The following is a 27,559-nucleotide window of genomic DNA, read 5'->3' on the forward strand; positions in this document are numbered from 1 at the left end:
GACTCTGATGGCATTCAATCTAAGGGACATCCCATACAGAGACATAAAACAATCCTCCATCTGTGTGAGACGTCCGTCACAGAAGTACTGATGGCATTCAATCTGAGGGACATCCCATAGAGAGACATAAAAAAAAACCTCCAATGATGCGAGACGTCCAGCACAGATGGATTCAGACGGGCATGCAATCTAAGGAACATTCCATTTAGCGACATAGATCCTAGATCTCCTTACTGAGACATCTAGCAGCCCTCCATCGGTGTGAGATGTCCATCAAAAGAGGATTTTGATCGAATTCAATCTATGGGGGCATCCTAAACAAACATGAAACCTTCCATCTGCATGAGCATCCCTCGCAGAAGGATCCTGAGGGGCATTCAATCTGAAAGAAATCCCATGTCAAGACATCCTACGGAGACATAAAAAATCCGTCTGTGTGAGGCGTCCATCAGAGATTGACTTCGATTGGCATGCAATCTAAGGGATGTCCCATATACCGATATAAAACAACCCTCCATCTGTGTTAGACGTCCATCACAGAGAGACTCTGATGGCATTCAGTCGGAGGGACACTTCATATAGAGATATAAAACAACTCTCCATCAGTCCATTACAGGAGGATTCTGACGGGCATTCAATATAAGGGACATCCCATATAGAGACATAGAACAACCCACTTTCTGGGTGAGACGTCCATCACAGACAGGCATTCTTACACAGAGACATAAACCAACCTTCCATCTGTGTGAGCAACCCAGAACAGAAGATTCGGACAGTCACTCATTCAGTCTAAGGGACATCCCATATAGAGACAACAGAACAACCCTTCATCTGTGTGATACGTCCATCACACAAAGACCCCGATTGGCATGCAATCTAAGGGACATCTTATTGAGACATCTGTACGAGACATCCAGAACAGGACAAAGAATGGTCCAGTTGGTCCAGTAGAGTCCAATAGAAGCAAGGCTTACTTTATTATCATAAATTAATGGTACCTTTGGCAACTCCTTGGTGTTGCTATAACTAGTGCTGCTCATGTGGAACAGTGACGACACACATTGAGTGTGTGCTCAAGAATGTAGGGTAGAATGGGGTATTTGTAGCCCCGGTTTAATTGTAGCCCCTGCCTATGATATTGATAGATATCTCCATGCATCAAACAGTGCAGGGGCTACAAATACCCCATTCTACCTTATAATTCAAGAACTATAGCTGCGCTTACACCACGAAATATTGGTGGACCAATTGCACTTACACCACCACATTGCCGCGACAAATTGGTTCGGCAATCCATTGCCGATACAAATTGCCGAGCGAATTTGTCCCACCAAGCTTGATGGTCCAAATTCGCCCGGCTTGTTAAAAGTTCGGCTTTGTCGTGGTGTAAGCGCAAATGGATCGGCAATTAGCTAGTTAGATGGTTCGGCTCCAGGCGGCGCTTTCGAAATGGCGCTTTCTGCCAAGGCTTTCCGCGTTCTGCTTATTGTTTGCGCGCCATCTGTAGCCGGATTTTATAACTAGCTGCAGCGCTGGTGTAAGCGCTTGGTGGATTTTCGATGGTGCGGCATTGGTTCCCGAACCAAGATTGGTGGTCCATTTTCAGGTGGTGTAAGTGCGGCTATTGACTCTTTGGCATTTGACTGTAGTTTCGAGGACTTCCATAATTCATCATGAGCTTATGTGGAACTCTGATTAACAGATATTTTTCAGCGTTTCAGGAAATTGTATGTGCACTTCAAAGAAAGGTACTTTGGCAATTTGTGTGGAATTTTTTGCTAGCGAAAATTAAAAAGTCAAAGAACCCAAGGTAAATTCTATAAAAAGCTTTATTAATCTACAATCATTAATATAATTTATTCATATTTAATTTTTAAGCAGCTCAAATATGGCAGGAATTGTTTGAATGAAATCAGAGATCATGAAATCGTTGTTTTGACATTTGTCATTTCAAACAATATTATCATTAATGTCTATAGCCACACCGAAAGAATTGACTCACTTTCAGTACCATCTCTGAAAAAATGAAAGGGTGTTATGCCCAATTTTGGAAAGATGATTCAAATAGTAGTAGTTCTGAATCCTGTGCTAATACCAAAATTGTTTTACTTCCTCCCAATTTCAATAAAACTTGCTGATTAATTTTAGTCTTCCATTCGGTTTATATGAAATGAAATTACTTTGTGATGATTACAGCCTAGGAACCACACATCCACACAAAGTAAGCCCATCCAACCAGCTGATATGCCTGGGAACAACTCGTATAATTGTCTAAGTGACACAAGTGACAGGGAAGACAAGAACCAGAAGTTGGCATGATAGTTGGATAATCTAGCAATTTCTGTCACCTCATCAAATGTGAGATATAAAATGACAGATCAAATAGATTTTGCAATGTCATTTCAATGAGAATTCAGTGAGATTCACGTACTTAAGCCCTATGACTGTAAACCAGAAGTATTAAGGTAGCAGGAAGGGTTGGGCATTTGTGGTTTCTGAGTCTGAGGGGGTTGGTGTCTGTTGACTGTGCTTTAAGAGAGACTAGGCATGGCGCCAGTCTCTCTTAAAGCACAGTCAACAGGCATTTGGTGTCAGTATTTAGGTAAGTACAGAATCAAGGCAGCTCAGAGAGCAATGATTGAACGATGCTGTGGACAAGTCCAAGGATACTGCATCAGTCACGATCAACTTCTCATCAGAAAGCGTCACCACCAGCATATTCAATGTTCAGTTCCAACCTGTACCAGTCCAATGCACGCCTGTCATGGTCAGCAGTGGTCAGCTTAGCGCGATATGGAACATTCTTCCGAAACTCAAGCGAGGGAAGTCTGCTCATTAGCATATCTCGCGCACTGCTCCTTCTGGTCAAACATCGCAGTGAAATCGTAATGGAAAACGTCTGGCTTTGCGCCAGACTAATAAGTGAAGAACTAATAGGTAAAGAACTTCTACTTGCGGGAGACTGCTGTGATAAAATTATCATTGCAGAGACTCCGGTGACGTACACACATATTTTTTACAATCAAAAATGCCCTCAAAAGACGACATGGAATGATTATTTTATTGATATTTCCTACTATATACCTTCCAATTATCACTTTATGCAAATAGATCGGTGTAGGTCGCATGCTTTTCTTTCCTGGTGACACTATAAAGCAAAATAGTTGCAACCCCGTAAATGCGCTATAAGTCCAATAATAAGTGACGGTGACCCGTTATAAATGTTTCGCCAGCTTCGCCTTTTTGCTGCTACGCTTTGGGCCCTTGCGTCCAGCATTAGATTTCTCCAGATTTCGCGATTTTACCTTAAATCGTGAAAATTGCCCAAAAATCCAGTTTTTTTATTGGAAAGAAATTTTGTATATCGTACAAAATAAAAACAGTGATTTTGTGCGAATTAATGTCCAGCTTGAAAATGTTCACATACCTCGCAACTTAAAAAGCATTACAAAGTCCGAGGAACCTACACCAGGACTAGATACTCTCATCCTGAGCACTTTTGATATGATGAGAACCAGCATGTTTTTGAATGATGTATCAGTTCCACTGCATACAGCCTACAAAGTCTATGAACTAAGGATGCAGTAGGCTTGCCCACCAAGTCCCTCTTGTGACTGCCATGAGATAACCACGTCATCCAACAGCATCATGATGTATGAAGTCCACCACATACTGCCTCCTGAGCACTTTTGATATGATGAGAACCAGCATGTTTTTGAATGATGTATCAGTTCCACTGCATACAGCCTACAAAGTCTATGAACTAAGGATGCAGTAGGCTTGCCCACCAAGTCCCTCTTGTGACTGCCATGAGATAACCACGTCATCCAACAGCATCATGATGTATGAAGTCCACCACATACTGCCTTCTATTTCTTTGATCCAGTCGAGGCAGTAGCAAGTCCATCCAGCTCCCTCTTGTGACCACTTTCAGATAGCCAGGCCTGATGTAAAGAAGAACGTAAGAATTAAATCCAGCAAGCCTATTGCAAGAAAACAGTGGAAAGACGCGGAGAAAAGAATGTGAACGATTCAATAAGACCAGTATCATCTAATGTGGTTTTTCATACGTGTAGGTCAAGAAATTGTTCATGCTTTTGGGTCCAATTTTAAAGATCAGAGAGATGTGCACTGAACTTCTATGGAAATTCGCATGTCCCTAAAGGAATAAGCAAAACGGCAGGTAACAAATAAGTAATTTCTGAGATGTCTCTCAAACGTGTCCCTTGTCTCTCAAACATATTCCTTGACCAACCTTTTTACATGCGTTTTTTGCAAATTAATCAAAATTACCAGAGGTCATCCATTACCTCCTTATGCCAACAGTTTATTGTTTACAATTTTGTCACAGAATATCGTAAAGTCTTGATGTCCCAAGTTCTATGTATGAAGGATTGCTCTAAACCCAATAATCTCTGCCAACCCATCAATGTCCTTAAGCGTAGTGCCCAAACACAGCTATAGTGAAGCATTTCAGCCTATATCCAAGTCCCTAAAATTGAAGAGTCACATACCTGAAACCTGCTCTCAACTAATGCCTGGAATTGTTTACGATGATCTCTAGAAAGACCAGCTTCCTTTACCATCTTCTGCCATTGTTCCACTTGCTTTTCTTTCAGTTTTATGGACTTCTGATACCTGCTTGGCACCCCGCCCGGAACATTCTGAAATAAAGATAGCACGTGATATCTCCATGCAGCACTTGAGATATAAGCAGGATATTTCGTTTGGATATTTCAAGGCCACACCCTGATTTATACTGATAGCGATTCTGGCAGAATCCTACTGAATATGCACAGATTTTCCTGAAGATTTACCCCATCTAAAACTAGATAGTTGAATTTTGGCTATTCTCAGTGTCCCAAAAAGGATCATTATCCTCTTGGTAGTAAAGTGTCTGCTAGGTGACAAACCCTTCCTCATGCAACCTCATAGCGAGTCTCGTGTGTCGCCTGAAGAGCCAGAAACTTTCCTCAAATAAAATGCCATTTTCTTACTGCTGGTTTAGCGGCAACTAGAAAAAACACCCCAGATTAGCAGTCTCAATTGTCCTCCCAGAAAAAAAACGTCCCTTCTTATTGAATAGTGACAGATTAAAAAATGATTCTATAAAGACCCGTGACCATTAATGCCCGAGACACTAAAAGGGCGTAAGAGAATCCTCTGCTCCTGGACTCTTTATCTCAGGATATTTAGAACTTCAACACCTGGCCACACTACATAAGAACTAGGGCCAAGGACTCGTGTAACTGCATGTGTGCCTGACAGTCTAATTAAGAGCTGCCACGGCTCACTTAGGTTTAAGGAACTGATACTAAACTGGAGGTATTGATTGTCTCACCTAAACTGCGAGGGTGGAGCTGAAATGTAGACCAAAACCGAGGCAGAGCCAAGGTAGCTCCACCCGAGTGCTTTTGGTGAGACAATCAATACTGACAGTGAGGTATCAATTCCTACTCTAAAACATTGGATTTTGAATGCCTTTTGATTGCTTCGATATTCTGCACCAACCCAGTTTTGGTTGACTGACCATTTGGCTTGGTAGGCACATAGGGCAGTTAGATTGTAAACTGCGGTTCATTATAAATCGAGGTGTTTTAGAATACAATGCAATACGATGGCATTTTGGATGTACAGTGGAACCTCTCTATTAAGGACACTAGTTTTAGTCCCAAATTGGTTGTTTCCATTCAATTTGACCTCTCCAATCAGGACACCTCTCTATTAAGGAGAGCACTGGTCAGTCCCAAGGGTGTCCCTAATAGAGAGGTTCTACTATGATAGGAGTCTCAACTTGCATCTGCAGGGGACACTGCAAACTTATGGACTAAGTGCATACATGTTTCATTTCAACACCAAAGTCGATTTAGAAATGATTTGTAGGCGAGCAAGATGATATGACGTCTTTGGTCATGTTGTAAGTATACTTGACAGATTTTCATGGAGTTAGTCATGATGTTGATAATTGTTAGAAGGCGAAAATTCCGAAGACTTGCAGCACTCCATTCTCTTGGATATAAATTTTTCCCTTGCCTCGATTTACAATATATTCATCGTGATATCAGTATAGATTTGGAGGCTTACCTTAGTGTCACCCTCCATTTCAAATGGCACCGTGAACATATAGAAGTCTTTTTGTTGCATGATTTCCCAGGCAAGGGCCATGTTGTCATGGTGATCAGGACCTGGAAACAAGCAAAGCCTCATAGTCCATACCACAGCACACTACAAAATGTGTAGCTTCTAGATTTTGAGCATCACAAAAAATTTCACAGGTTATAATAATTAATTGTGGAATTGGTGTCTCAACCTTTCCAAGTTTTTGCCCTGTTCTACTGTAACATTAGTAAAGTGTGCATGCAATGGCTATGGTCACAAACCTAGCAAATAAATTATATTCGGATATAATTCATAAGCTAGGTTGGTTGCCATAGCCATTGCATACTAGTTACATGGATTGGTTTTTCTAGGAAATTTAACACAGAACGGCTGGTGGCAAATAATATCAAAGGGTTGTTCTGCAAGTGGATGTCTGTTACTCACAAAGACAGACTGGCGGGTCCCAAAGAACAGTTCAAACCTTCAAGTCCAACTAAATTCTTGACTTAGGTTTGTGATCTTTCACACAATTTAAGTTACTCACCAACAAAAAATGGCTGGTATCCATTGATTGCACTGTTCTAAAAGTCCTACTAGACGATCTAGGTTCCAGATTGGGCTCTTCGATGATTTAAATTTCTCACCAACACAGAATGGCTGGTCCCACAGATTGGGCTCTTCTTAAAGTTCAGCTGGATGATTTAAGTAACTCACCAACACAGAATGGCTGGTCCCACAGATTGGGCTCTTCTTAAAGTACAGCTGAATGATTTAAGTTACTCACCAACCCAGAATGGCTGGTCCCACAGATTGGGCTCTTCTTAAAGTTCAGCTGGATGATTTAAGTAACTCACCAACACAGAATGGCTGGTCCCACAGATTGGGCTCTTCTTGAAGTTCAACTGGATGATTTAAGTTACTCACCAACACAGAATGGCTGGTCCCACAGATTGGGTTCTTCTTAAAGTTCAACTTGATGATTTAAGTTACTCATCAACCCAGAATGGCTGGTCCCCCAGATTGGGTTCTTCTTAAAGTCCAACTGGATGATATAAGGTATTCACCAACACAGAATGGCTGGTCCCACAGATTGGGCTCTTCTTAAAGTTCAACTGGATGATTTAAGTTACTCTCCAACCCAGAATGGCTGGTCCCACAGATTGGGTTCTTCCAGAAGGGCTGGTCCCACAGATTGGGCTCTTCTTGAAGTCCAACTTATTGATTTAAGTTACTCACCAACACACAATGGCTCGTCCCACAGATTGGGCTCTTCTTGAAGTCCAGTTGGATGATTTAAGTTACTCACAAACACAGAATGGCTGGTTCCACAGATTGGGCTCTTCTTGAAGTTCAACTGGATGATTTAAGTTACTCACCAACACAGAATGGCTGGTCCCACAGATTGGGCTCTTCTTGAAGTCCAACTTGATGATTTAAGTTACTCCACTCACCAACACAGAATGGCCGATCCCACAGATTGGGTTCTTCTTAAAGTCCAACTGGATGATTTAAGTTACTCACCAACACACAATAGCTCGTCCCACAGATTGGGCTCTTCTTGAAGACCAACTTGATGATTTAAGTTACTCACCAACACAGAATGGCTGGTCCCACAGATTGGGCTCTTCTTGAAGTCCAGTTGGATGATTTAAGTTACTCACCAACACAGAATGGCTGGTCCCACAGATTGGGTTCTTCTTAAAGTCCAACTGGATGATTTAAGTTACTCACCAACACAGAATGGCTGGTCCACAGATTGGGCTCTTCTTGAAGTTCAACTGGATGATTTAAGTTACTCACCAACACAGAATGGCTGGTCCCACAGATTGAGCTCTTCTTGAAGTCCAACTGGATGATTTAAGTTACTCCACTCACCAACACAGAATGGCCGATCCCACAGATTGGGTTCTTCTTAAAGTCCAACTGGATGATTTAAGTTACTCACCAACACAGAATGGCCGGTCCCAGAGATTGGGCTCTTCTTGAAGTTCAACTGGATGATTTAAGTTACTCACCAACACAGAATGGCTGGTCCCACAGATTGGGCTCTTCTTGAAGTCCAACTGGATGATTTAAGTTACTCACCAACACAGAATGGCCGGTCCCACAGATTGGGTTCTTCTTAAAGTCCAACTGGATGATTTAAGTTACTCACCAACACAGAATGGCTGGTCCCACAGATTTGGCTCTTCTTAAAGTTCAGCTTGATGATTTAAGTTACTCACCAACACTGAATGGCTGGTTCCGAAGATTTAGACTTTTCTTTAAAGACCAACTTGATGATTTAAGTTACTCACCAACACAGAATGGCTGGTCCCAAACATTGGGTTGTTCTGCCAGTCCAACTTCAGTCATATGTTTCTCCAGCCTGCCATAGAATGTGTTGTAAGGGGCAAATATTAGGCTGTCATTGCCACTGAAGATCAATGGACGGGTTGGGGTGAGCAAATGGAATGTGCACAGTTGGCTATGACTGAAAGAAAAAGATTGTAAATCCACGGATAAGGATAGGGTTGAGGAGATTACAAGTGTTTTACCCGAAAATGGGCTGTTCAGTGTGACAGGTTCGCAAATCCAAACAAAGCAGGATATGCACAAAAGGTAAGGGATGCAAAGTTACACACAGAGCAGATTTCATCATAAGAATTACAGTGATAATAATCACAGCTTTTATATTATGATAATGCTTTTCACTGAATAAGGTCTGTATTAAAGTGCTTCACAGCAACTTTTAGTATAATTATAGGTCTCCACAGAAGATCGTTGACTTGTAATTTATCATTTAATGTGAGTTGCAATGTATTACATTCATGCATCATTTGCAATGACAGCAGCAAATAGACTTGAAAAAGTGACAAATTTGAGCTTGACTGAGACATGGGAATTCCATATTTCCATCCAAATGACATCATCAATAAAAGATGACGGAAGTTCAACTGCCAATAGGCTTGGTTCCTGCTGATATGTGAATTCACAGTTCTCGAGCCAGCAATTCAGATCTGCCAGGTGACCATAAATGTGTTTCAGATCGTGGTGAAGAAAGACTGGCCTGCACCTTAACATGCCAGAGTTATCCTGTTACTCACCTTACAGAGACCCTGTTACTGACAGCTATAAGAGTGACCTGGTCACAGTGATTCATATGGACAGCACACTCAACTGGTCCCAGGACAACTGTCGTGTTTCGGCACTTCTCAATCGACACGTTCCTGAAAACAAGCGTAAGCAAGGGATCATAAGTGACATAATTTGGCAGACCATTTTGCAAAAAAAGCTTCTGAATACAATAGGTACAATGTATTTAATTTTCTAATCAGCACTAGAAAAGAACACCAAATTCTCAAGCATCCCCACAATTTTGTGAGTAGGTCTGTTGAGTTATTAGGGGTTTGTTCTCTTTTTCAACACAGGAACTGGGCTAATCAGTCAATATCTGTTGCAAGTACAGTAAACCTTGCATACAGTCGACAGCAATATTGTCCCTTACATAAGAAATCCAATCAACACACACCAACAGAATTAGATCTTGAGACAACACTCCATTATATTTGAGAATCGAGTATCCGGATTATATGAATCGAGTCTGATATATGCAAATTTTACCACAGTTATATAGTACTTTATCATTTTTTAAAGATAAATCAGGAATTGAGGAAGAGTACAGTGAAGTCTTCCTTGCCAATTAACGATGGTAATTTCTCATATTGTCAACATACCTCAATGGTGACAGAAGATAGATGAAAGATTGATGACACCTGTGAATCTTGACGGAAGAATGTTCTAATGTTGGTGACATCTGCAGGAAGGAGAAAAAGCAATTACCCAATTGGTTTAACCCATAAGGACTCAAGGTATTGTTGTTTCCATTGTAATAATGTGCGCAGCACATAACAGTAGTGCATGGTGCACTCAGCAAAATAGGTGAACAACCACTATGCATCAAGATAACCTCAATAAAGTATACATTCTGGGTAAGGAACTATTCATTCTAAATATTTATATACATGTAGTTTCGGCCCAGGATACCAGAGTGTCGTTTTTTTTTTGTTGCATCCCTTCATAAACGGTGACTTTATCCCCAAAAAGGATCCTAGAGAGGCACCGTGCCAAAATCGACCCAAACACAGACCAAGAACTGATTGGTTGTCTGTCATAGCGTTTTGGATGCGTTGCACTGTGGTTAGGCGCCAGCACCGCTGGTTAGGTGCCAGGGCGCTGGCCCAGTGCATCCGACTTCAGCATGCTATTTAACCCATAGCTGGGGATTGGATTAGTGAGGAAGAAGACAGACCAAGAACGACCAAAACGCTATATCCATGTGTATTTGTATACAGAACAAACAAACGTATTAATAAAAGCCATGAACTTGCCCCAAAAAAATAGCATCCTCGAGCCAAATCAACGCCGGTAAATTAACGAATTAGCGCTATGTCAACTCACAATGTTCTTGTCTTCGGAGCAAAGAACACGGCACAAACACGTCTCTCGTTTATCATATCAATGTAGGGTGGGGTGACAATCGTCTATCCAAATAAAAATCAACAAAACTTACCCTAACCACAGTTTGCTTGCACACTTGCGACATTATGATAAGTTTATTTCTGAAAGAAAAAAAATGTCACATTATTAACAACAATTGATGGAAAAGCTCGACATCCTCGTTAAAAAATTACAGTCATGTGATCTTTTATATGAAGCTAACATATGATATTTCATGATTAGTGACACAGAAACTATTGAAGCTGTTGATATGTACATTTTGTCCATAACAGGATTAAGCTTTAAACACCCAGGTTTCCCTCGAACATACCAAGCTAAAACATCACTGACATAGCTATGTAACTTACCCTGCTCTTGCTAATCTTTCATCAGTCACAAAATGTGCATTGGTAGCTATCTTTCCCTTTCTGCCAGACGTGGCCTCTTTCTCCTCCCCTGCAAACAAAGAAGAAGTTATTCAAGAACGCTAAACACTAAAACAGAAGCTCCACTGACTATGAAGATCAGACAACAGAATGCAAAAAATATTTCTGCCAGAAACTAGCAGCAAAATATTAGAATTCCACAGTTTGCTTAATGATAGTTGAAATTTAAAAGCAAAATTCAAGTAGTACAACCCAGACAAAAGACTATATTCCATTCGTAAATGATATTTCCACATCGTTTGGTGCTCTGGAGGGCGAACTACTGGTAGGATTTCTTTGAAGTTTGTTTTTATTTATCCTTGCCTCAAAACCAAACAGGATATTATCCCTGGGACAAACTGGTGGTTGAAGAGTAACAACCCCAGGCTTACCAGAATGATTGTGTTGTTAAAGAACCCTAGGCCATATTACGGGGGTGGCCTGAAACCCCCACTCGTTGGGGCGATATAATTTTGTGGCAGAAAGACAAAGAAGTGATCTCCCCTGTTCGGCAGGTGGAGGCTGGACAGTGGTGAAACATTCGAAAATATATAATCTATCATGTGATTGAAATGAGGCAATGGATGAGTCTGCCACTCGAAGTCAATTGAATTGGTGAAACTATAGTATGTGCATGGCGTGTATGTCATGTTATATGATGAAGGTTTACTGTGTGGTGGGCATCGGGCCATAAAAGTCTCAGAGTCTCGGGTTCAGCCTAGTGCGTGCGATCATTCTCCAAAACAGACATGATATTGCCTTTCATTCAGATCAGTACACCAATTTGCATGGGGTTTATTCCTGTCTTTCACCATCAACAGGACGGCCAGATCAATCAACAGAGACAGCCATTTGCCAAAATATTGCGCGTTTGTATGGTAATTGGTCATAATGCAGTGGTGGAATCGAATCTGCATTCATGTTACATTATTGATACGAAGACGTTGTCACATAAGTTGTTGTTTTCTTAAGTCATTTTTCAATACGTTCCAATGTACACGGATGTCCATAAGTATATGTATAAGTTTTGCTATAAGTTGTGGATCTCAATCTCTCTTTTACCTGTAATAGGCCAAGATAATCTCCTCCCATTTGCGATACACGACGACACACCAAATGGGTTAGTACCCAATGACGACCTTAACCAAGACTGCAACTTCTTCACACTGAATGTCTCAGAGATCTGAAAAGGAGAGGCGAGATTTGATAAAGAAATACCCACAAAATCACACATAAGTCATGCGAAATTAAACTTTCGACCGTTCATGCAATGCGTCGCATTGTCCAGATTCCATCTTTCAGTTTTACGGCAGACTTATTCATGAAAATGACTGGAAGAACCAACGGAAATTTCAAACATCCGCCAAAATCCAAATCGTGGATTTAAAATTGTTTTTCATGAACATTTAGAAGTTTACTGCTTCATAGACAAGTGGTTAACACTGCTACCATGCAAAAGGCCCCGGATTCGATCATGGGGAGAACCCAGGATTGTATTTCTGGATGAACCAGCGCAGCTTTCAAGGAACTAAAATTCCTGGCTCTTCCCACTCCTTCGAATGAGACTTAAACCTGAGGTTCCTTGTATCTGGTGTCTATGCCAGGGCAGGTTAAAGACCCCACCAAGTGAGAAAAACGAGTAGCTTGCGTGGACTCTCACTGAAGTTGGTTTAACTAGGCAAATAAAACCCAATTGGCGCATAACCGTAGTGTCATGCCAAAAAACGCTCATCACGCCTTGGAGGAGGAATACTCCCTGGAGAAAATCACCTCCAAGTGCAGAGCGAATGCTGAAGCAAAAGAAAACTGTGCAGCTTCCATACACTCTGACCAAATTGCACTTATTGCACCAGCTTCACACATATGCAGCAAAATCAAGAGTACAAGATTTCAGCTTTTTGGAACGGATACGCGATTCATAGACTAAGCTCTAGTGTTAACACTGATTGCCCAGACAATTACTCATTCCAGAGATTCCCACCCTCCACATTCCAGATTCACAGAGAGAAGTTACATGTACTCATCTTTCTTCTTTTGATCAGAACTGATCTATTAATCACAAGAACATTCATGCCTTATGAAGTGGAGGAGCGCATTCAAAAAACACAAATTTAAGATTAAAGCAGTCCATCGAATAATTTGGTGTTGTACAACCACAATTTATGCTTGCATGAAAGGAGTCACAAGATGTGCTAATCTTACCTTGGAGTATCCACACTTTGCTTGTATTTGCTGCTGTAGGGCAATGTCATGTAGAGGTTTAACAATACGGTTCTTGTCTAGTGAGCCTTCAATAAGGAAGCTGAGACCTTGCATAGCCTCCATGGACAGACTCTTCTCCGCAGCACCTGCACCAAGGCTATAGCTGTCAGGCTCAACAAGTAGGTCTAACATCTCGGTTAGGTTTTGCAAGACGAAATGCAAGTGGCTGTGCTCATCAAGATTCTGGAAAACACAAATGATGGACAATGATAATGACAATGTTCAGCCTTTGTGAATGCTTAGACTTGATTCAAATTTGATTTGACTCCACGCTCTGCCATATTATCAATACAAATTATCATTCTATAAACATTCTCATCTCGACCTATCAAGCATGTCAAGTGTAAATGTACTCATGAGCACATCTGAATAGTGTGAATCTTTCCATGGAAGATTAAAGTTGCATATAGTGGAATGGCTTTATCTCATAATCCCTGTCCCGAGGGTAGTAACACTTGGGTAGTAATTACACTGAAAATATTTCAACAGCTTTTCTACATTACATAGGCCACAATAATATTCCATGCATTTCACTGGCAGCAACAGGAGGGGTACATACATCCACCTGCAAGCTCAGGGTTGAATGGATTCATGCAAGATCTCACACAAACTTTACCATAGAACCATTGAGAGGGACCGAACATTACCTTAGATCCGGTTGGTGTGGACGGTCTGCCTTCAATATCTGGCGACGGTGATCGCGATCGTAACGGCCATTCATCGCCAGATATGAGAGATGACCGCAGGGATATCTTGTTCAGGTGTTGGATATAAAGAAGTAGCACAAACTTGAACAGTTCAACAGATGTTTGGTTCTTCAGCTGATCTGGAAAATAGGGGTAAGCTTCAATTGCCATGTCATGAACTGAGAACCATATATATCACACATGCCATCGAACTCTGACAATACCTATGTCCAGGTTTAGAATGAAAGGATTTACATGTATATAATGAATATGAGACGATCAAAAATGTTCAAGTTTTTAAACGGCAGCTGCACTGATATAATATTTTCTCACTGCCGTTGTAGTTTTTTTATAGAAAAGTGGATTGAATTCGAAGTCCAAGGCTGGCAGTCTAAGTCTTTATCAACTTTAAATCTGTCTTCGACAATGTTCACCTGGCATATCCTAGCAAATTATGGTGTCCAGGACAAGAACACCCAACTGATTCAGATGGTCAGGCCACTGTTAAGAGTAGATGACAATCGAGCCAGATGGTTCAAGATGGAAACAGGAGTGAGACAAGGCTGTGGTCTGGTCACCACTGTTTGACGTTGAATTTGTTCTCTGAAAGGCCTGTGACCAAAACCAAGCCGGGACTTGCACGAAGCTCCCAAACATGACACTGACAGATATTCAGCCATCCTGATTTCTTACAAACTTGGACTTGGCAGATAAAGTTACCCTACTAACTGGAGTCGAAGTCAAACAGTGACAAGGGCAATGGGCCACCTCAAAATGTAGGACTAGAATTGTCAGTTGAGTCTTGCCAGACTCTGGAGTCTCCACCACAGTGAGGTGCGGGTGTGTCAGGCTATGCTCAAACCCGTACTGATGAAATGTGAACATTTTGGGGACATCTAGGCTTGAAACGCATTTTTTCAACGAGTAGCAATTTTGCAAGGAAAAGCGGGGACCAAGTTGGTCCCTGAAGCTCTAGACCCAAAACCAAATGGGCACTGGGGAGACACTTGTTAAAATCGAATGTCAGGAGGATGCATTGGAGACTTTAGACCGATTCAACCACATCGGCTCTCATATCACAACTGTCAAGAGAAATGGCTTGGAAATCAGAATCAAAATAGTCAGAGCTGCAGCCGCATTTGGACAGCTTCAGAAAATACGGAAGAGCAAGACTAGCATCTACCCGATATTTTGCATCTACAACTCCATAGGGGAAAGCCTATGAGTACGCAGCTTTAAGATGACGTCAGATGATCACACTGATAGAAAAAAACATTGCAACATTGCCGCAAGTAAAGTAAGTAAGTTATCAGCAGTTAAAAACCAATGAAGAAAGTTTGATAATGTAAACAAAACATACCTTTTTCCGACTGTGATTTGGCACTATGGTACTTACTGTACCAGTCAAGTTGTTCAGCCGCTGTCCTACCACTCAATGTATCGCAGGCAGTGAAATACCTGAAAAGGCACAGAATCAGTCAAGGAAGTCAAGACATTTTTCACTACAGCACACAAATCAATCATGTTTGTGATAGTCCTTTAAATATTCTTATCTGCTGAGGCCACTTTTATCATATTTCTTTTTGAGCAGAAGGGTTGATCCAACATCGAATTTTAAAAGTCACAAATATTCGAATTCAAAAAAGTGTGATTCCAAATTCCAAATGAACTTTGAATGATCAAAGTCAGATGGAATGTAAAAAGTTACTGATTGTTTTAACTTGGCATGATAGTGTTGCAAAAGCCCTGGAAATGAAATCTACTTTTCAATGTACTCAAATTTTATGCTTTTTATTTTATGCGTTTTATTCTCTCACCACCTGAATAACTTACACAGCCTTGTTAACCAACCAATACAAAATATGCGGCTGTTTACAGGAAGATCAATTGAAAAACCACACTGCCACTAATTTACAAAAAGTTTTAAACTGATTGTCAGGTTAAAAAGTGTGTGGTGTCACAGGTGAGGTCGCCATCGGGAGGTGGTGACCAATGACGTCACAGTGCCAATATAAGGCCCTGTCCAGAACCGCGAAATAACTACAGTAAGTCCAGTCCGCTTTATCCATTCATATTTCCTTGTATTGCGCCCTACATGCATTTGCACCTCATATTCATGTGTCAATAGTATATTATACTGGTGGTAGTGCACAGCCCTGTGGGTCACCCCGTCCGGGCCCTCATAGACAGAAAGTGCTCAGCACTACAAATGCAACAATGTGCACATCAACTGCCAGTACACATCTGTGAACAGGTTTCCCCCAAGTGTCTGCATAAGGTTTCTCCCAGGCTCTGTTGAAAACCAAGAGAAGCAAGGTGGTGGCCGGCAAATAACTTTGTCAAATTGAATCATCGTGACTTACATCCAAGCGAGGTCCTCTGAGAGTTGAAGCTTGTTACACGCAATGTGCTTCCATACGGTGTAACTAGAAAGAAGAAAATATAAATGAGCAGGGATTATGGATATTAATAGTAATACATGACTACACAGTCATTACTTTTCAAAAGTTGGTCATCATCTCTCCAATCTATTGCTGTGTATCATACTTTGTCTGTTGGCAAAGCGTTGTGAAATAACTCGGGGTTTGAGTGTGAACCACGATCGTGAAGAAAGGAGAGATGGCAACAATTGTAGCCAAATGAAGGCAGAGAACACGCAGACCCTTCACATGACCATTCATTGGAATACTCTCGATCAACACTTTAGGGAGGGAGGGGTAATTGGGACCACTCGATACACTTGGTATGTAGCCATGGACGTCTTTCATAGGCCCTTTGCCAGATACGCCGGTACCACCTAGGGTCGGCCCAACAAACTACCTTTACAATAGATTTGGGAGGAAATATTGGCGAACAATCTTACGCAAGTGAGGTGACCGTAATTCAAAGAAAACAGCCTTATACCGACTTACACTGCAGTCCTATGAAAACGAACCATCAGATATTTGGTGATAGCTATTAATTGGATATTCAAGACGTACCGGTGGGAACATGCCGGACTTTGAACCACCATATGAAAAGGGCCCGATACCACCAATGAGCTTACACTGGTCGTTCGAACAAGCTTACACATCACACAAACCTACCAAAGGTCTCATTTAAAGGTATTGAACATGATCGACCATGAGTAGGCTAACTGGAGACTTACCCAGGGCAGCTGTACCAAATGTATGCTTTTGACTGAGCTTAAGTTCGATTGTCCTAGATAAGTCAGTGGAGAAAATCAAACATTAGAAGTCGATCGGCGTAAATGGCTCAAATTCTTATTATTTTAGAATACCATGGCGTAAATTTTACCATGGCTCCATGCGCCTGTTGCAATCAGCTTGAATTATCCAAATATTTAAAATCATTACCTAAGCTTTGGAAATCCAAGTCTTCCCTTTCCTTTAGCATACAAAACAAGCTTGTTGATATTCTGCAATATGAACAGAAAAATATGACTGAGAATGAAAGACTAATAGACAAAAAACATCAAATGATGATGAAGAAAAGTCACATTAAAGGTTTATTTCCCACAATGTCTTCACTTGAAAAATTGGGTGCATATTGTAAATAACTAAAATTTTTGGATCAAGATTTCACACATTTCAACATTGACCTTTACTGCAGTGTGGACCAGCCTTGCCATTGCTCACAGGTGAGCTAAAAAAAATTTAAAAGGTGTTGACAGTTGACCACCAGAAGTGTCGCAAAATTGGGACAAGTTAGTTTGAATAAGTCTGAAGACATTTAGTTTAAGCAGCATTTTGCTGATGGCGCGGCACCACTTGCAATGTTCATGAATATATGAATGAGAACTGGGCTTCTCGGTGCTACCAGGTACAACATCTTTTAGAATAGATTGGTACTATCAGGGGCTGGCAGTGAACTTACATGAAAGTTAAGCCTAGGATGTGGAGGCACCGGTAGAACACCACTGGTAAATGGCTCAGATCTCACCCACAGGCTGGCATTCGGGACTGCTGCATATGCCATTCTAATTCTCACACTAAAGGTAAACTCTCAAAAATCTGAAGTGAAGAAGATAAAGCCCATTTAAAAATTCAACAGATTATTACCACAGAGTACCAGTCTAAAATTCTCAATCCATAGGCATTGAAGTGCATGGTAGTAAAATCAAATCAAATGTAAAAATTGTTCTTTTGTCTTTTTAAAATCATGACAGTGAATACATGTAGAAGAAGGTGACCCGAAGAACATTACTGTGCTTATTAGCACCCATCTGAAAAGGCCTTCAAGGAATATTTTTAGAGTATGGAGTATAAATAAATGTATAAACAAGAAGCGGACTAATCCCAACCAAAGCCTAAAAAGATAACAATTGAAATGGACAATTTGTAGGATCTCATTATTGTATGATGGATTTATTGTAAACGCAAACTAAGTTTGTCACTATAAACATGGAGCAAACGACTATCGCACTATCTCAAATGTTTTTAAATTTTCTGGTAAATGTTCTGGCTTCCTTGCAAACTTTTACCAAGTTGTATGTTTATTAGGCAGGTTTAGCAAGCTTACATTTTACGTTTACGATTACGATTTGACGTCATTCTGACGCAAAATTTGCCGCCGACAGAGGACTTGACGCACTCACTGACGTCATCGACTGATGAGTGACGTGAGGTGAGGCTTCACATACGGCTGAAAATCCTTTGATCTATCACTCAAGTTTAACCACTGCTAAAATATATATGCGCCATGCATTCCTCTTAAAATCATAGGACCGTATAGGTAATATACTCATATAAGAGTGTCTAAAATTCCAATTGAATCCATTGATCACAAGCTATAAGGCTGGGCTTACGTGGAAGCGATTTGTGCGTACAAAAATCCTGTAGATGCTCTTAGAAAACGTAATCGAGAGCTTGCAAAACCTCACTGATACAGTGATATTAACACCCTCCACCACCCCTCTTATTGGGCTGCACCACTGCGCCACTGCATACATTGTTGCACCACCACACCACCTTCCTACAAATTATGGTGTATCACTAACACACCGAATGCTGACCCCATGCGCTGTCAGCAACTCTTAAACAGGAAAGGTCCAATTTTGGACCATGACGCCTGTGATGATGATGATGATCAGATGAAGCATTTATTTGACTGAAGGAACGAGTTTACAATCCCCATTCACGGCCCAGAACAAAGGTCATCGGTTGACTAATTCACTGAAGAAGCATCATTTCCAATCGGGGATTGCAAATTTTAACCCAATAGTTGACTTAGCGGTCCCATTGGCCGATTGGGAACAAGAAATAAGTAATTTACTTAACCCTTTCGGACCTGAGCAACCGTGACACGGTTGATCTTGACCCCACCGCAATTACCCGAGCAACCGTGGGGCGGTTGATGCAGAAGATCGTTGATAACTAGCAAATTACGGTGCTGCCATCTTCGAACTGCCTATCAAACCAATGTCTACAATCAATGAAACCAGTCTCGCTGGTTTCGGGGATTCCCCACCGATATATACGGCCGTAGTAGACATTTGTACTCCATGCATTGTAGAGCAGCAGCGCGGCGATATGGCGGCAAAACGGAGAGTACATTTGTCTACCGAAGATGTTCTTGCGGCGCTCATTGATGATAGCGAGTCCGATTTAGACCTGGGGGGTGAAGATATGGAGCTGTCAGATGGGGAAAACATTGATTCGGACTGGGAGTTCGACCACTCGGACCATGAATCATACAATCTTACATGTCGCAGTTGCGGGTGTGAAAAATTCAAAAACAGGGTGATCTTGTATTTTTTCACCTAAATATCAGGTAAAAACAATTTGTTTATCACAGTTTCAAAGTTCTAATAGTTATAATAAAGATATAATAACAAAAGAAGTGGTTTTTACCATTTATTTTGGCTGAAATATGAAATTATGTCGTTTTCGTCAGATTTTGACGTTTTCGCCCAAAAATGAGGAAAATGTCCCCAAAATCATAATTTCAAAGATAATTGAAAAAAAAATGTGTGAAAATGAAGATGCCCCACCCCCCTACCTATTCCATGCAGTTTTTGTTCGTGGTTCTTGAAACTAAGAGAGCCAAGAATTTTCAAAGTAAAAAAAATCACTTGCGGACAGTTTTGAGAATATGCTAATGAGGTCACATGACCTCATTAGCATTAAAAAAAAGAATTTTTTTCCCTACCAAAATATTCTGCATATTGTTGTCTGTCCAACCCAAGCAGTCATTTTCCTCTATCTCTCTTATTTTCAACACACCAGGCCAGCAGAAAAAAGCTCTAAAAATCCCCATTTTGGGCCTGGGTAGATGGGTGGGTTAGGTGTTGGGTCCGAAAGGGTTAAGAAGCGGGAATAAGGAGCCAACTTCAGGCTGTTGGTGAAGACGGATTTGCAACATATTTCTCAAGTTCTAAATAATGGTTATGTTCTAGGGGCGATACTAAATCACGACTAATCATGACCAATCATGACCAATACTTCAAAAACAGGGTATATGTGGTTTAAAACCATTTAAATAGTATATACAGTATCATGCTTCTGAAGAAATTCCATGAGTTTCAGTCATTTTGGAGGTCAGGTTTTTGAGTTATTTTGAATGCAAGGCATGCCAATCGATTACCAATTCCACATTTTCCTTGGACCCAGCCACTTGCACATCCAGATTGGATGGTCTGAGCGCACTGCTACTTGGCTTGCCTGCAAATGCCATTGGTAAACTCCAGAGAGTTCAAAATTGTGCTGCTCGTGTCATCACTGGTGTTTGCAGGTCAGATCATATTACTCCAGTGCTGAACGACCTCCACTGGCTCCATATCCGCGACAGGATAGAGTATAAGATTCTACTCCTTGTATTTTAAGTGCTTAGCCCCACATTTATACATATCCTCCCTCATAGAACTCTACCAACCTAGACGCAGTCTCCGTTCCTCATCTGTTGGCCCACTGTTGGTGCGACCAAGGAGTAGGTTGATAACGCTTGGCGACCGAGCCTTCTCCACTGCAGCCCCAAGGCTCTGGAATCAACTTCCACGCAGTGCGAGAGAATGTGCCAGCATCTCGGTCTTCAAATCGCATCTTAAATCCTATCTCTTTGGTTGCTACCACTCCTAATATGTCTCTCTTTTGTAAAGTGTCACCGATCACTCTGAGTGGATTCTGGCACTATAGGCTGTTATGATATTACCTATTACTCGTTATACTAACCATACTAACCGTATACCTTATATAGCTTGCTAATCATCACGTGACCTGTATCTTTATATATCTTAGTTACTTTAATAAACTGGCTTATACCTGTCAACCGTTGTGCGTGTTGCATCTATGCCTGAGCAAGAAACAGAACATGGTGACAGAAGTGGTCACTCTTCGACGATCATAACGTTCTTAGGGTGGACTATCAGTATTAATGGACTATGTCATCTGATGACGAGACAGAGGAGGAAAACACGGGCCCACAAATAGTCGTGGCAGAACGTCCGAATCTCAAGCCGCCGGCACCTCTTGCTCTAACGGGGAATATTTCGGCGAATTGGAGGCGATGGAAGCAGAAATTTACGATATTTCTAACGGCATCACGGATAACGGAGGAACCTATCAAGGTCGCTCTTCTTCTCCACTCAATCGGAGATGAAGGACTGGAAGTTTTCAATTCATTTGGATTACCTGATGATGTCGAATACGCCCCGCTTATTCAAAAATTCGAGGAATATTGCACGCCTCAGAAGAATGTAACATTTGAACGCCATAGATTCAATTCAAGGATACAGCAGGAAGGCGAGTCCTTTGACTGTTTCCTCACGGATATAAAAATAAAAGCCAAGGACTGTGAATTTGACACTCTAAGAGACTCCTTAATAAAGGATCGCATTGTATTTGGCATACGAATGGATCGCACGAGGGAACGTCTGCTTAGGGAGAAGGAACTCACCCTCACCAAGGCGATAGATATATGCCGGGCAGCTGAGTTAACCAAGGAACAGATGAGTTCGCTGTCTAACGGACAGCGACGTGATGAACAGACTGACAAAACAGTAAATGCAGTAGGCCGACAAGGATACAACAAAGCCGACTCGGGTTATCATAACCAATCAACGTATAAAGGCAGCGGCCCCAAGTGCGGGAATTGCGGGACTTTTCATCAACCACGGCAATGTCCTGCCTATGGCAAACAATGCAAGGGTTGCAAAAGGCTAAATCACTTCATCCGCTGCTGTAGGTCAACCAATAAACAAGTCCACAGCGTAGAGGAGGAGGACGATGACGGTACGTACGAGTCTTTGTTCATTGGCAGCATCAATCAGTTAAAGGGAACAGACGAGTCTGATCAACAATGGCTAACGAAACTGAAGATGGGTCAGCGGCAGGTTTTCGTGAATTTGAAGATAGATACGGGAGCACAGGCCAACGTGCTGCCGTATAACCTATTCAAGCGGATCTGTAACAAACGAGATCTCATAATGAAATGGCCAGGGCCATTGTGCTCACCTCATGTGGAGGAAAGATGGATAAAGAGCATGGTATTGTGTCATGTAGTGTTAGGTTTGATGTAGGTCCAAGCAATTACAATTTCCCCAAAATGGCCAATTTACAGTACATTCGACCTCTGTGACCTTGAAAAGTAGGTCAAATCAAAGAAGACCCGGGTGACACATTGAATGGTTGTTAGAATTAGATGTACCTATGATATAAAATTGGTGCCAATCGGGCAAGTCATTACTAGGAATAATGGCATTTTGAAGAATTTAGGATTTGGCCCCCTCCCTGGAGGCCAAACGGCAAATCAGATCGCACCAAACTTCAGTACCTGAGATCACCTGACCAAGGGGTACATGTGTACTTAATTTGGTATCAATAGTCATTGCAGTTTAGAAACGTGCCATCGTTTCATCCTAACGGCCAATTTACACCATTTGACCTCTGTGACCTTGAAAAGGAGGTCAAATCAAAAACCCGGAGGATATATGATGCACCTTTGCTAGAAGTACCTACCATATTTTTTTCAAAATTTCCCGACTACTATTAAGGGAGATATTGCATATTTTCACTTTTAACGTTTGGCCCCCTGGTGGCCAAACCATGAAACGAATCGGACCGAAACTTGGTCTCCAAGGTGTCATTACATAAGGGTACATGTGTACCAAGTTTCAACTCAATAGCTCTAACAGTTACGAAACGTGCCCTGCTAACGGACGACGGACGACGACGACGACGACGACGACGACGGACGACGGACGCCACGGTATGGGATAAGCTCACCTCTGCTAAGAGGTGAGCTAAAAACGAAAATACGGTTAACCACTTACGACCGAACACAGCTACCGGTGGCAGGGAGTTGCAGGATTCGATGCATATACAAGGATAACACGTTTTACGAGGATTTCGTAGTAGTGGACAAACGCAGTGATCCGGTCCTAGGGCTTCGCACGTCTGTCAAGATGAATTTGCTTCAACGTATCGATGCGCTTAATAGGCCTACGTCCGATAGTGAATGCATACTCGACGAATATAAGGATATATTCGAAGGTCTTGGTTGTCTAGATGTGCCAGAGCATCATATTGAAATTGATCCATCAGTAAAACCAGTGATTCATGCGCCGAGGAAATTTCCCATTGCAATGCGGGATAGATTCAAAACTCAACTTGATCGATTGGTTGGTATGAATGTGCTCAAAAAAGTGGATGAGCCCACTGATTGGGTAAATTCAATTGTGTTAGTTGAAAAATCAGATAAATTGCTACGTATTTGTTTAGATCCGAAAGATTTAAACACTGCTGTGAAACGGGAGCATTTTCCATTGATCACATTGGATGAAATTAGCACTAAACTTGCTGGGGCGAAGTACTTTACTGTTCTTGACGCGTCCAATGGATTCTGGCAACAAAAGTTGGATACGGAAAGTTCTATGCTCACAACATTCAACACATGTTTTGGGAGATATCGCTTTCTCCGTCTTCCGTTAGGAATCTCCTCGAGTGCTGAAGTGTTTAATAAAGCAGTGACGCAAATTCTGGAAAATTTGGAGGGAGTCATCAGCTACATCGACGATTTGTTAGTCTGGGGACGCACGAAAGAGGAACACGACGAGCGACTTAGGAAAGTATTGGATCGCCTACGGGAGAAGGGGTTAAAGCTCAATAGACGCAAATGCAGAGTTGGACTCTCAGAGGTTGTTTACATAGGAGAATTACTAAGCGCAGATGGGGTCAAACCGGACCCGCAGAAAGTACAAGCAATCGTGGATATGCCTCAACCAGATTGCAAGGCCACATTACGCAGATTTCTAGGATTAGTAACATACTTTGGAAAGTGTTTGCCGAACTTGTCAGACATTACGTCACCGCTCAGGCAGCTTCTTCCAGAAGATGCTGAGTGGGCTTGGCTGAAACAGCAGTCCGATGCTGTAGCGCAATTAAAAACAATGTTGACAACAGCACCAACGCTGAAATTCTATGATGTAACAAAACCAGTGACATTGACAGTTGATGCATCTCAGAAAGGACTAGGTGGCGCCATTTTGCAAGATGGGGCACCGATAGCTTATGCGTCAAGGGCATTAACGCCAACCGAACAGCGTTATGCCCAGATTGAAAAAGAAACATTAGCAGTTGTGTTTGGGTGCGAGCGTTTCCACCAATTCTTATATGCGCGGAATTTTGACGTCGAATCAGATCACAAACCACTTGAGTCAATTCTTAAGAAACAACTTGGGCAAGCACCGCCCAGAATTCAGAGATTTCTACTGAGGTTGCAAAAGTACACTTTCAACTTGCGTTTTGTGCCTGGTAAGGAAATGTATGTAGCTGACGCGTTAAGTCGAGCATACTTGGAGGACTCAGATCGTGATAATGAACTCTCACAGGAAGCCCAATTACAAGTTCATGCGCTAGTGTCTAGCTTACCAATAACCGCAGGAAAAGCTGATGAGCTAAAACGTGAAATACAAACTGACTCTGAATTGCAGACATTGTATAAAACTATAGAATCAGGTTGGCCGGAAAATTGTTCTGAAGTTCCAGATGTCGTGAAACCATACTGGAACTGTCGCGATGAACTATACATTACTGAAGGATACATATTCAAAGGACACAAAATTGTGATTCCGCCATCAATGCGCAAAGACATGCTGCAAAAAGTGCATGAGGGACATCTGGGAATAGAAATGTGTCGAAGACGTGCGCGGGAGGTCATATATTGGCCAGGACTAAATAGTCAAATCGCTGAAATGGTCTCAAAATGCACAACATGTCAGAAACATTGCAATAAACAGCAAAAGGAACCGCTCATGTCACATCCCATACCGCAAAGGCCGTGGCAAAACATATCTAGTGATCTATGTGTGGTCTATGGGAAGGACTACTTAGTGATAGTTGATGCGTACTCAGGCTATTTCGAGATAGCACTGCTTGAGGACACTACAAGTGAAACCATAATCAAACATTGTAAATCTATATTTGCGCGCCATGGAATACCTGACGAATTCTTCACAGACAATGGTTCTAATCTAGTTAGCCGAAACTTTCAAGCTTTCGCAAAAGCATGGGAATTTAAGCTGGTGACATCATCACCAAGATTCCCACAATCAAATGGACTAGTTGAAAAAGCTGTGCAGACCGTCAAGAAAATTCTCAAGAGAAGCTTCTCAACAGGAGAAGACCCGTATCTAGGACTTTTAGCATACAGGAGTACACCACATGAAGCAGACATGGCATCGCCTGCCAAGTTGCTTATGGGTAGAAACCTGCGCACGAGGTTGCCAACGGCAACTTCACAACTCCTACCAGCGGATGCAGTCAAAGTTCAGCAGCAGATACAAACGCGACGGGATACGGCAAAGGCATTCTTTGATGGGAAGTCTAGAGCACTCAAACCCCTAAACCCCGGCGATAATGTTATCATAACCTCTCCGGATAAACAGGGATCCCCAGGAATTGTGGAAAAGCAGACATCTGATCCGAGATCATATCTGGTCAGAACAAGGAATAACACTTTGCGACGTAACCGTAGACACCTCCGCCAGGTGCCCAGGGGCAGTATCCAGGAAAATGACCTGGAACAGGAAATTGAAGATGTAGACTCTGACGCAACTATAGCTGCGCTTACACCACGAAATATTGGTGGACCAATTGCACTTACACCACCACATTGCCGCGACAAATTGGTTCGGCAATCCATTGCCGATACAAATTGCCGAGCGAATTTGTCCCACCAAGCTTGATGGTCCAAATTCGCCCGGCTTGTTAAAAGTTCGGCTTTGTCGTGGTGTAAGCGCAAATGGATCGGCAATTAGCTAGTTAGATGGTTCGGCTCCAGGCGGCGCTTTCGAAATGGCGCTTTCTGCCAAGGCTTTCCGCGTTCTGCTTATTGTTTGCGCGCCATCTGTAGCCGGATTTTATAACTAGCTGCAGCGCTGGTGTAAGCGCTTGGTGGATTTTCGATGGTGCGGCATTGGTTCCCGAACCAAGATTGGTGGTCCATTTTCAGGTGGTGTAAGTGCGGCTAATCTCTAATGAAAGACTAGAATCTCGTGAGAATGAACTCCTCATAAACACTACGCCTGACACCCCGCAGTTAGTTACAACAAGGTCAGGTCGTCTAGTCAGACCACCGGATAGATATGGTCATTAGTTCAACTTATGCTAAAGTTACTCAACTCAACAGATGTGAATAGACTGATTAATTAGAGCAGACCAGCCTCTAATCTCTTGTGTTTAGGTTTCGGAAAATGCGTGTGGTTCTTATATAACTTTTAAATGTTTATGTTTTATTATTAGCGTGACCTTAGTTCAGTTCATAGTTATGTTCATTCAGACATAACAAGGTGATTTACTTGCAGACTATTTGGATTAATCTTTATTCAGCGTCTCGTGCTATATGAGTTTTTGATGTTTGTAATTGACTCTTGGATTTGCAGTTAACTATTTTGTGTTGCTTTGCTTCCTCTCCGTAAGGGGGATGTTATGATATTACCTATTACTCGTTATACTAACCATACTAACCGTATACCTTATAAAGCTTGCTAATCATCACGTGACCTGTATCTTTATATATCTTAGTTACTTTAATAAACTGGCTTATACCTGTCAACCGTTGTGCGTGTTGCATCTATGCCTGAGCAAGAAACAGAACATAGGCCTAGGCCTAAATCATTTAAATATTATTATTATTATTTATTATTGCAAGCCAAAACAAATATGGCGACAGTAGCCCGATTCGGCAATCGATTGGCATGCCTTGCATTCAAAATAACTCAAAAACCTGACCCTCAAAATGACTGAAACTCATGGTATTTCTTCAGCAGCATAATATATACTATTTAAATGGTATTAAACTACATCATGACATAGGCTAGGCCCTAGGCCTAGGCCTACTCTGTTTTTGAAGTGTAATTGGTCATGATTGATTGGTAGTATCACTAGGGGCCTACCTTTTTCTAGGGCTACAAGTTCTAAGCAAGCCAAACCAGGAACTAACCATTCTACCATCAAATCAAAGAAGCAGGGTCCAGTTTTACTCAGAAAACGCAAAGGAAAGGCTTTCGAAAAGTGTTACTTTCTCATTTTATTTCTTGAAAAGTCCACCTCGGTATAGCAACATATGAATTGTTCTGGAGTGCAGCACAAAATTTTAGTGTGATACAGAGTT

The 27,559-nt window shown here is 41.7% G+C and overlaps 1 protein-coding gene across 2 annotated transcripts; it reads right to left on the reverse strand.

The window, feature by feature from the left end:
- Positions 1-1,811: 1,811 nt before the first annotated feature.
- LOC135482645 (TBCC domain-containing protein 1-like) lies at positions 1,812-27,510 on the reverse strand. Of its 2 annotated transcripts, none has more exons than XM_064762889.1 (16): positions 27,389-27,510; positions 17,828-17,964; positions 17,308-17,369; positions 16,315-16,377; positions 15,312-15,409; positions 13,913-14,091; positions 13,206-13,448; positions 12,066-12,186; positions 10,947-11,034; positions 10,652-10,700; positions 9,816-9,895; positions 9,186-9,308; positions 8,397-8,572; positions 6,085-6,185; positions 4,515-4,664; positions 1,812-3,944 (listed from the first exon to the last, which is right to left on the reverse strand). In XM_064762889.1, exons 2-16 carry the CDS (start codon positions 17,927-17,929, stop codon positions 3,870-3,872), a joined length of 1,710 nt encoding a protein of 569 aa, XP_064618959.1. In that variant the 5' UTR covers positions 17,930-17,964; positions 27,389-27,510; the 3' UTR covers positions 1,812-3,869. The 2 variants fall into 2 exon arrangements, with proteins under 2 accessions (XP_064618959.1, XP_064618957.1); XM_064762887.1 differs by having other exon boundaries at positions 27,342-27,510.
- Between the last annotated feature and the right edge of the window lie 49 nt (positions 27,511-27,559).

The sequence above is a fragment of the Lineus longissimus genome, chromosome 2 (assembly GCF_910592395.1).
Source record: "Lineus longissimus chromosome 2, tnLinLong1.2, whole genome shotgun sequence".
Lineage (NCBI taxonomy): Eukaryota > Metazoa > Nemertea > Pilidiophora > Heteronemertea > Lineidae > Lineus > Lineus longissimus.

Excerpts from the sequence above, each read along its gene's own strand:
- LOC135482645 (XM_064762889.1), bottom strand. The coding sequence starts at position 17,929 with ATGGCATATGCAGCAGTCCCGAATGCCAGCCTGTGGGTGAGATCTGAG. Across the intron at positions 8,573-9,185 it reads AGTAACAGGGTCTCTGTAAG|TCATAGCCAACTGTGCACAT; the intron begins GTGAGTAACAGG and ends TTTTTCTTTCAG. Across the intron at positions 4,665-6,084 it reads AAATGGAGGGTGACACTAAG|AATGTTCCGGGCGGGGTGCC; the intron begins GTAAGCCTCCAA and ends TCTTTATTTCAG.